Here is an 11,371-nt window from a genome sequence, read left to right as displayed (position 1 = left end):
TTTTCCAAATTTTGAAACATTTAAATGCACAAGTTTGGGTCAGAGATATAACTCATAATAACAGCTAATCCAAATGGAGGTGTTATAGCCATAATATCTTTTTTTTTTTTTGGTCCAAAACAAGGACAAGCCAAGATGAAAATTCCGTCACTATGTCAGCACAGAAAATACATAGCCATGCACAGTACTGTAATGGCTGAGCTGGAGTCTAGTTATCTGACGTCAGGAAGTTAGTTGTAAAAGATATTCCAAATAACAGATTGCATGTGTCGGTTAATTGATCGAGCATGTGAGTCATTTCATATTGCATGCGTTAGTTATATTGTTAGAATACCATAAACTAGTATAAAGCAGAGGAGGAAGATAAGAGATGTAGCTTTGGATGTAACATTTCTCATTTCCGTCTATACTATCCTAGTCTTCCCTCTGCTCTCTCTTCTCACTTCCTCTGTATCTGCATTTCTCTTAATTTCTGTCTTGAATTCGTCCCTTGTTGTGCAAGTCCAGTACAATTGGTATCAGAGCTTGCGATCCTTGGATCTGCAAGCTCAGCTACCGAATATGTAGCTGACTATGGCGGAGGGCACCAGAATGAAAGGCTTCGAAGAACAACTGAAGAAGCAGGATTCACGGATCCAGAGCATCCTTGAAGCCAATGCAGCTGAAAGACTAGCACTGGAAGAGAAATTGGCAACAAATCACTCTGATATGAAGGCACTCTTGGAAGCGAACTCAGCTGAGATGAAAAATTTCATGGTTTCCATGAATGCTCAATACACCGCTTTTGTGAGAAGCTTGCAAAGCGACCGAGGGATCTTAGGAATTTCACCAGACAATACGGAGAGGCAACCTGTCCAAAGGCCTCAGAGAAACTTGGAGTTGGGGCTATCCAGTCAAGGAGAGAGGAATTTCCTACCTGTAGGGACTCTTAAGGTGGAATTTCCCAAATTTGATGGCTCTAACCCCAGAGAATGGGTTAGGAGATGTGAGAAGTTTTTCCGTTTATGTCGCATTCCAGATTCGCAGCATATGGATTTAGTGGAATTGCATCTGGATGGGAAAGCTAGTATCTGGTATCAAGGTTTCAAGATGGACAAGGGGGAGTTACGATGGGACAGATTCAGCCAAGAGTTTTGTAGTAGATTTGGAAATTTAGGGAGGATGATGTTATAGAGGAGTTTAACAAGTTTCATCAAACTTTCACGGTAATCGCCTACCAAGAAAAGTTTGAAGAGCTGCGAGCTGCCGTGATGCTCAAGGTCCCTGGTCTTACTGAATCGTATTACATCTCCAGTTTCCTAAGTGGACTAAAGGAGGAGATTAAGTTTGTGGTCAAGATCCACAAGCCTGCAACCTTGCAATCAGCATTTGAGAAGGCGAGATGGCAGGAGCATTATTTACAGGTTATGGCTAAGCAACCTAGGATGGCTACAAAACCAACTCCAGTTACGGAGACAATACAGAAGAAGCCTGCACATCAGATGTTTGATAGCAGCAACAACAAAACTACTCCCCAAGGCTCTAGGAGGATTACCCCCACCGAGTTCCAGTACAGGAAGGATCACAATTTATGTTACAAATGTGGAGAGAAGTTCTCCCCTGGGCATGTTTGCAGGAATAAGGGAATTCATTTGCTGCTAGCAGATGAGGGCGAGGCTCAAGTAGAGGAAGTAGCAGATGAAGAGGATGAGGTCATTGAGTATCAAGGCAACAAGTATGGCAGGGATATTACACTATCCCTCCACTCAGTTTCTGGCCAATTGTCTTCCAGTACCATTAAGATGTTGGGATATTATGGTGATCAAGAGGTGTCAATCCTGCTGGATGGAGGTAGCACCAACTGCTTCATAAAGCCAACTATTGCTTAACTCTACCCTGAAGCTGTTAAGAATCATAAACCTTTTAAAGTCAGAATTGCTGATGGGAAAGAATTAGTTTGTGAGCAATGGATTCCTGGTATGAAGTGGATGATGCAAGGCCATCATTTTACTCACAATGTGTATGTACTAGACTTGGAACCGTACGACCTGATTTTGGGGGTTGACTGGATGAAGTGTTATAGCCCCATGACTTTTGACTTTCAAAAGTTGTCATTATCATTTGAGAAGGAGGGTGAAATGGTGTTACTACAAGGGGATTCCCACTCTGCCAAGATGTTGATGAAGCAAGGAGTATCAGCCCAGAAGTATTGCAGAAACAAAATCAGAACAGCCTTGCAACACTCTTGCATGATACGAGTACAAAACTCACAGGTAACTACTGTGTCCAAAACACTCACTCAATTACTTGCTCAATATGATGGCATATTTGCTGCACCTACAACTTTACCCCCCAACCATAGCCTCAATCATCAAATACCTTTGAAACCTGATGCTAAACCTTTCAAGATTAGCCCCTATAAGTATCCCCACAGGCAAAAAACAGAAATAGAAAGGCAAGTCAAGGAAATGTTGGCCACTGATATCATCCAAACCAGCCATAGTCTTTTTACATCCCCAGCCTTACTAGTTAAAAAGAAGGATGGCACTTGGAGGTTATGCATTGACTATAGACAACTTAACAGCCTCACTATCAAAGACAAGTTTCCCATCCCGATCATTGATGACCTCCTTGATGAACTGCATGGTGCCAAAATTTTTTCAAAAGTTGATTTGAGGTCAGGGTACCATCAGATAAGAATGCACCCATCTGATATCCCAAAAACAGCTTTCAGAACCCACTCTGGCCTCTATGAATACTTAGTGATGCCATTTGGCCTCACTAATGCACCAGCAACCTTCCAGGCTCTAATGAACTCGGTATTTGAACCTTTTATTCGAAAATTTGTGCTAGTGTTCTTTGATGACATTCTAGTTTACAGCCCGGATTTTGACTCCCATCTCAAACACCTCTCCCTTGTTCTTGACACCCTCAGAAATCACTTCTTATATGCAAAAATGTCTGAGTGTTCATTTGGGCAAGATAGAGTAGAGTACTTGGGGCATATAGTTACTGGTGAGGGAGTCTCTGCTGATCCTGCAAAAGTGGAAGCTATGCTGTCCTGGCCATCTCCCACCACTGTTAAAGGTTTAAGGGGGTTTTTGGGACTGACAGGTTACTACAGGAGATTTGTGAAGGGATATGGGAAGATAGCTAAACCTTTAACTAATCTGCTAAAGAAGGATGATTTTGGGTGGGATGAACAAGCTGAGCAAGCTTTCCAAGAACTCAAACATGCTATGACTCAAGCTCCTGTACTAGCACTACCTGATTTCTTTAGAACATTTGTATTGGAAACCGATGCTAGCCAAAAGACCATTGGAGCAGTTTTGATGCAGCAAGGTAGGCCTATTGCTTTCATGAGTCAGGCACTTGGACCCAAAAATCAAACACTGTCCATATATGAAAAGGAATTATTGTCATTGATTACTGCAGTAGGGAAATGGAGACACTACTTGCTAGGAACTCACTTCATAATCAAAACTGATCATGAAAGTTTGAAATACTTACTGGAACAAAAAATCACTACACCTCTCCAGCAAAAATAGTTAGCAAAGCTGATGGGACTAAACTATGAGATCCAATATAAAAGGGGTAAGGATAACTTGGTGGCTGATGCTCTATCTAGAAGGATGGAAGGAAGGGATGAAGGGTCAGGTGGTGAGGAGGTGCAGGTCCATGCCATAACCACAGCAAAGCCATTATGGTTAGCCAGGGTCTCTGGCAGTTATAATGGGGATGAGAAGGCCAAGGAACTACTGACTGCACTAGCGGTGGACAAATCTAGTGTGCAAGATTACACATACCAACAAGGAATTATCAGGTATATGGGAAGAGTGTATATTGGGAGTAACTCAGAGTTAAGGGCTCAACTCATCAATTGCATGCATGATTCTGCAATTGGAGGGTACTCGGGGAACCAAGGAACATACCAGAGAATGAAGAACTATTTCTACTGGCCGGGCATGAAAAAGGATGTGGAGTCTTACGTACAGTGTTGTGACATTTGCAAGAGGAGTAAAGGGGAGCATTGGCCCTACCCAGGATTGTTGCAGCCATTGTCAATTCCTGAGCAATCATGGCAGGAAATTTCTATGGATTTCATTGAAGGACTACCCAAATCATATGGTCATGATGTCATTTTTGTGGTGGTAGACAGATTTACAAAATATGCTCACTTCACCTCCATGACTTCTCACTACACTGCTAAGAGTGTGGCTCAGGTATTCTTCGACCAAATATTCAGGTTACATAGGCTGCCTAATGGGATTGTATCTGATAGAGACAAAGTGTTCACTAGTATATTTTGGCAAGAGCTTTTTAAGCAAGTAGGGACTGATCTTAGTTTCTCTTCTTCCTATCACCCTCAGTCCGATGGACAAACTGAGAGGGTGAATAGGTGTCTAGAGACTTACTTAAGAGCTATGTGCTTGCAGCAACCAGGCCATTGGAAAAGGTGTTTACCTGCAGCTGAATGGTGGTACAACACTAACTTCCACTCCAGTTTGCAGATGACTCCGTTCCAAGCTTTATATGGCTACAAACCATCCCAATTGAGTTTGAACACAGGTGACACTCAAGTTGCTGCTGTGGAGGATTGGATAAAGGAAAGGGTAAACTGGAATACATTGCTCAGGGAAAATTTATTGCAGGCTCAGAACCGAATGAAGCAGTTTACAGATAAACATAGAATAGATAGGTCCTTTGCTGAGGGTGATTGGGTGTATCTCAAGTTGCAGCTGTATAGACAGACTACGGTAGCACTAAGGAGGAACTTGAAGCTGGCAGCCAAGTATTATGGGCCATATCAGGTGGAAAAGAAGATTGGGTCAGTTGCTTATAGGCTCAAGCTTCCACAGGGTGCTGCTATTCACCCTGTTTTCCATGTTTCACTCTTGAAACCAACGTCTAAGGGAGCTCCTATCAGCAATGAATTGCCACAAATATCGGAGGAAGGGCTCTACACTACTGCTCCCACTGCAGTCCTAGACAGAAAAATGATAGAAAGGGCTGGTCAGCAGGTGGAGCAGGTCTTAATTTGTTGGAAGAACATGAATGAGGAGGATGCTACCTGGGAGGATTTGACTATTATACAAAGCCAATTTCCATCCTTCAATCCTAGAGACTAGGATTGTTTGAAGGGAGGGCAACTGTAATGGCTGAGCTGGAGTCTAGTTATCTGACGTCAGGAAGTTAGTTGTAAAAGATATTCCAAATAACAGATTGCATGTGTCGGTTAATTGATCGAGCATGTGAGTCATTTCATATTGCATGCGTTAGTTATATTGTTAGAATACCATAAACTAGTATAAAGCAGAGGAGGAAGATAAGAGATGTAGCTTTGGATGTAACATTTCTCATTTCCGTCTATACTATCCTAGTCTTCCCTCTGCTCTCTCTTCTCACTTCCTCTGTATCTGCATTTCTCTTAATTTCTGTCTTGAATTCGTCCCTTGTTGTGCAAGTCCAGTACAAGTACTTTTTTTTTTTTTTGGGTCTCGGAGCTATCTTACTTCCACCTGTTGCCTATCAGAAAAATTTGCTTGCATAAAGTACTACATTTTTTGTATTTCAGATCCAATGGTAAATCCAAGAGGTGAATCTAAGAAAGCCTATTAAAGGTTCATGAAAAATAATACTAAGAAAATGAAGAAAGCAGTTTAGACAAAGGTTATACAACTAACATTTTATTCGAATTTTGATATTGTTGATCAAATTAAGTTAGGATGAATCTTATTACTTCTAAGTCAGACATCCTTGTCCTACTTATTTGCAGTGAATCTAGATTCCAGATTTCCAGCAGGTACCTCATTTCATGAGGTGAAGTTTTAGGTGTTCCTTTAGAAATGGTAGAAAAGTGTTGTAGAATAATCTAGCAAGTTTTTGTATCAAGGTCCTTATCTATAGATTAGCTTTTAATAGTTTTAATGTTGTATGACTCATGTGCTCTTTCAATAACTTGCAAAAGGGATTCATATGGCCCTTGAATGCTTGACCTAAACTTGTCTTGGAACATAAATGCATCCTAGGATTTCTTCTTATTGACCATCTTCTCTTCTAAACTGTACAGCTCCAATCAAAATCCTTATTCTAGCTGTCTTCTAGCCTGCACGTCCTCTCTTTTCCACAAGTCCAGATTATTCTGTCCCAACCTCTTACACTTCAAAATCAAACCATCCCCTCCATCCCAAGACAAACAAAGTTCAAAACCATTATTAGCAGCTTTAATGCCAGGCTTCCTCGAGTAGACTTCATGATGTCCAAAGAAATAGACCATTCAGGACTAGAAACCTTTTCTGGTGAACAGATCTAACAGGAACTATGAAGTGTATCCCAATAAACAAGTGAGACAACTGGACAACTTGAGTGCGTACATAATTTCTATAAAAACAAATTGGCCCATCTTATGAATCAGGTTTCCCGCATCAAAATTTTTAAGTAAACATAATATGATTTAAGAAAATAGCACTTTCCCCTCTAGCACTTTATTGATTAAAAAGATGCAAAACTTGGCTTCAGGATAATGTTGGCAACATAATGCTAGTAACAAATATGTTGGTAACATAATGGTACTAGCAAATTCTCAAAAGAAAATCAAGTGCACATAAAACTTGCACAATGTTGCAAGCATCAGGAACAGCTGAAGAAACTTTGAAGGTAATCAAAAGCAAACACCAACTGGAAAAGCATTTCATGTACGAGATCATTGAAAACGTTTCTTGATAATTACTGCCTTTAATTAGGTGACAGACATGTTCAACTCCAATCCGAAATTAACATGTCAAATGCAGCCTAGGTCCAATTTTCCTTTATACTTTTTGACCAATCTAGACTCCAGGGTGACAAACAAATCACTGTCGTAGGGAAACTGTTAAAAGTTAACCAGACATTATCAAACACAAACACCAATAAATGCTCAATTAGCTTATTCATCAAGCAAAATGGTGATTACCTCCAGGATTTGTGATAAGTCATGATTTGTTGTTAAATTTATAATTATTCTTCCCTTGATTTTAACCAAATATTATTTTAATTGATTGATTCTACTTATATTTGGTATTTGGTACAAATTGTAGGAAGGTGGAGCAAAAAGAGATAAAAGATGTGATTTTTCAAGAGTTTTCTAATTCAAAAGGGAGTCTACGTGGATTATTAACGGAAGATTGGGAGGAAATCTATTTGGTTTCAAAAAGCTAAAAATTAGGAAAATCCATTCCTTCAATTTCGTGGCTACCAAAAGGAAAAAAGAGGCTAGTCTATTTTTATTCCTTCTTTCACGTTTGGAAAGGAACAATGAGTAGTAGAGGCTGAATAGGAAACAAAGCAAACGAGAAGAGAAAAGAAAGCCGGATCCCGTGGGATTGCTACTTGGCCAGGGCTCCTGTTTGACTTCGGGGAGAAAACAATAAGAGACGTGAGGGCACTGGACTTGGACTCCACTTTTGTCTCCTTTGGCCGACCTTGAAAAGGAGAATTGTTTTGGTTTTTATTTTCAGTCTTTTTACTTTTCTTCTTTGGACGGAATTTGGGAGACAGCAATTGTAAGCTTCGAATAGGTTGGTTCTCCGTTAATGGAGAACTAGCCTCTTATTTCTAGTTAAGGGACAACTGAAGATTTGGTTCAACAATTTCTGTGAGATCTAATTTATTTTAATTGCTTCCTCCATTTATTGGTATTCATATGTTTCCTGCTTTTAATTGCTATAGCTCGTGTGAGTGATTGAATAGATGCGCAATATTTAATTATTCACGTAGGCTATTTTGCTAAATAGAGGTAATTGAATCCGTAATTGTTCGTTATCTCTATCTTAGTAGCAACTGGCGTAATTGGGTTTATGTCAGGGGAGCATACGATCTAATTTAAACAAACCCTCGTAGCGTGTTTGTTAGTTAGGATTGGGCCTTTCTAATTATTAATGCAATCTAGAAATTAAATCCTACGGTCGTACCTAGGGTTGTTTTTTGGTTAGAGAAATAGCTAACGGTCGTACCTTGGCTATCGATAAATTAAGGAAGGGTTGGTTGTTTAGCGCGTGCGAGACAGCTATAACCAATCTATTAATATTTGTTGGAATTATCTGTGAATCGATGATCAGTTGCATGAACCAATTCTGAAGTGTACCCTTGGCTAGAGTTTCTCTTAGTTATTCCTTTTAATTAATTATTTTCTGCATTTAGTTTGTTTAGTTGGCATTTGACACCAAAACCCCTCATTAATCTTGATTTGAAAAGAAACAAAATATCTTGCTAGTCCCTGAGGAGACGACCCTGCTTGCCACTGTCTATTAGTTAGTAAATTCAGTTATTCAGGTATATCGGATTAAGCAAACTCTTCGGGAACAGGGTGAATCAAGTAACCCAATGCACACCTAGAGTCCCTGCTCCAGTACTCGAATTGATTATTGACTGCTTTAAGTGGTAGTTAGGTTTTATTTATTATTATTGCACAGGTTCGGCACCTGTCAATTTGTTCAGAGCATTTTGATTCCACAGATTTGTAGACCTATATACCAATAGTGTAGACCAAATTAACCAAGCATCATAAAAAACAAAAGAAAAATAAAGCATTACAGAGTCCAACAATACTTAATTGCAGTTGACTTTCCACCTACTCTCTCTACTACTACCTTTCCCGTTTCCATCTCTGTCCCCGATTCTGTCAAAGGCTCAAAGTCCAATTCCGGTTGGACTTTTTTATGATAAGAAAGGATTATGATAAGAAAAGATACATTTTATTTGAAATAAAATGAAATAAAGAGAGAGTTTTGAACTTACTTGTAATTAAAATGAAATAAAGAGAGAGTTTTGAACTTACTTGTAATTAAAGTTCTTGGATTAAAATGAGCGTGGAAAGTGGAAGCCAATATGAATGAAAGCTTTGACTTTATTGGAAACTAGGAGAAGTAGGAGATGGTTTACAATAAAGAAGGCTCTGAATATCCTTATTCATATGGTAATTGTACTATATGTTTTTTCCTTTTCCAAAAGGCATTTGGAATGTCTGCGCATACTTCTCTGGGCAATGTTCATGGAATATAAAAAATCATGAATCATCAAATGGTCTGTATAGAAAAGCTCTATACCAGGCCTGTTTGTAATCCTGATATATGAATCCATCTGGAATCCTTCGGACTGAAAATTTTTTTTTTGAGTAAATAGAGGCCCATTCTCCTGGGAAGCAAACCTTTTTAATTATACATTTGCAATGGGCTATTTCTTTTGGATTTGAAGATAAGGATATTTCTACTAAAGCTAGACCTATTCAAATGAATAAAGAATATTTAGAATTTTGTAAAAAGGAAATACAAACTTTATTAGAAAAGAAATTAATAACTCATTCAAAATCACCTTGGAGTTGTGCAGCTTTTTATGTAATGAATCAAGCTGAAAAAGAAAGAGGAGTTCCAAGACTAGTTATTAACTATAAACCATTAAATAAAATGTTACAATGGATTAGATATCCAATTCCAAATAAGAGAGATTTATTAAATAGATTGTTTAATGCAAAAATATTTTCAAAATTTGATTTAAAATCAGGATATTGGCAAATTATTATAACAGAAAAAGATAGATATAAAACTGCATTCACTACACCATTTGGACATTATGAATGGATAGTTATGCCCTTCAGATTAAAAAATGCTCCATCAGAATTTCAAAATATAATGAATGACATATTTAATAATCACAGTGAATTCATTATAGTTTATATTGATGATGTTTTAATATATTCAAATTCAATGGAACAACATTTTAAACATATTAAAATATTTCTAAATGTAATAAAGAAAAATGGATTGGTAGTATCAGCACCAAAAATGAAATTATTTCAAACCGAAATAAGATTCTTAGGACATAATATAACCAAGGGAACTATTAAACCTATTACAAGAGCTCTAGAATTTGCAAGTAAATTTTCAGATGAAATTAAAGATAAAAATCAATTACAAAGATTTTTAGGATGTTTAAATTATGTAGCAGATTTCTTTCCAAATCTTAGAACAGAATGTAAAATATTATTTCAGAGATTAAAAAAGGACCCCTCTCCCTGGACAGAAGAACATACTCAAAAAATAAGATATCTAAAAGCTAAGATTATAGAATTACCCTGTTTAGACATTCCAAACCCTAATGCTAAATGATAGTAGAAACAGATGCCTCCGAAAAGGGATATGGTGGCATACTCAAACAAAAAGTAGAAGATTCTCAGGAACAATTAGTAAGATTCCATTCAGAAGCATGGAATATCACACAGCAAAAATATTCTACTATTAAAAAAGAAATTTTAGCCATTGTATTATGTATTTCTAAATTTCAAGATGATTTGATAAATAAACCTTTTTTATTAAGAGTGGATTGCAAATCAGCAAAAGAAGTTTTACAAAAGGATGTTAAAAATCTTGTTTCAAAACAAATATTTGCTAGATGACAAGCTATTTTATATGTTTTTTATTTTGAAATTGAATGTATTAAAGGTGAAAATAATTCATTACCAGATTTTCTTACTCGCGAATTTCTTCAAGGGAATGGATCGTGAGTCACACAAAGAATACATTCGAAGATTACGAAGAGAAAGGGATGATCCTATTCTTCAAAGAAAAGATAAAAATATTACCAATAGATATCATACTTATTATATTAAAAATTCACAAGGAGAAATTCAGCCTATTCCTCATCATCAAATTCAAAATCATTCCCCAGTTTATATTAGACCTAGTTTTTGGTCTGTTCAGACTCCAAAAGAAAAAGCCTTTCTTCTCACAAGACAAATTAATTCCAATATTATTTTCAAAGATGTCCTCAAAAAAGCCGGTCATCCTCAGGAAGAGATTCAATATTATGACCAACAAATTCAACAGTTTCGAGAGAAACTCAACAAAATTATTTCTTGACTTTAATTTTGCAGATGTGGCTCGCACTCCAAAGGATTATGAAATGTCTCAAAGTAAGGTCCCTATTTCAAATAGATATAGCTTATTTCAAGATTTCCCAACTTTATCTTATGTTCAAGCAGCTCAAAATCCATCCACCTCTTCAAAAGCACCACAAACCCCAATTACAAAAGAAAAATCTCCTTACATTATAAAATCCCTGATTCAACATATTACTCTAACTAAATTTAAAGAAGTACCTCCCTATGCCACACTCAAAACACTTACTCAGAGGATTTTCCCAGAAGGATGCTATTGATGTCCTGATGACTCTCTCAAAAATCAATCTTACTATGAACTGATTCTAGTTGATACTGGATCAGTCGAAACTATTGCAAAACCCAATCTTTCAAATCCAAAAGAAATAGCCCATTGCAAATGTATAATTAAAAAGGTTTGCTCCCCAGCAGAATGGGCCTCTATTTACTCAAAAAAGAATTTTTCAGTCCGAAGGATTCCAG

At 37.5% G+C, this 11,371-nt stretch overlaps 1 protein-coding gene across 1 annotated transcript; it reads left to right on the top strand.

The window, feature by feature from the left end:
• The first annotated feature begins 573 nt into the window (after nt 1-573).
• LOC113783221 lies at nt 574-3,527 on the top strand. The gene is made up of 3 exons (XM_027329296.1): nt 574-1,073; nt 1,157-1,830; nt 1,882-3,527. The coding sequence occupies exons 1-3, from the start codon at nt 574-576 to the stop codon at nt 3,525-3,527; spliced, it is 2,820 nt and encodes a 939-aa protein (XP_027185097.1).
• Nucleotides 3,528-11,371: the final 7,844 nt, after the last annotated feature.

The sequence above is a fragment of the Coffea eugenioides genome, chromosome 9 (assembly GCF_003713205.1).
Source record: "Coffea eugenioides isolate CCC68of chromosome 9, Ceug_1.0, whole genome shotgun sequence".
NCBI classification, from domain to species: domain Eukaryota; kingdom Viridiplantae; phylum Streptophyta; class Magnoliopsida; order Gentianales; family Rubiaceae; genus Coffea; species Coffea eugenioides.
Note: the sequence above shows the minus strand (reverse complement) of the source record. Positions and strands in the feature narration are given on the sequence as shown.

Bases quoted from the DNA above. Each gene is read 5' to 3' on its own strand.
- LOC113783221 (XM_027329296.1), top strand. From the start codon at position 574: ATGGCGGAGGGCACCAGAATGAAAGGCTTCGAAGAACAACTGAAGAAG. The intron at 1,074-1,156 runs GTATCAAGGTTT...TTGGAAATTTAG, and splicing joins GATGGGAAAGCTAGTATCTG to GGAGGATGATGTTATAGAGG. The intron at 1,831-1,881 runs GTAGCACCAACT...TCTACCCTGAAG, and splicing joins GTCAATCCTGCTGGATGGAG to CTGTTAAGAATCATAAACCT.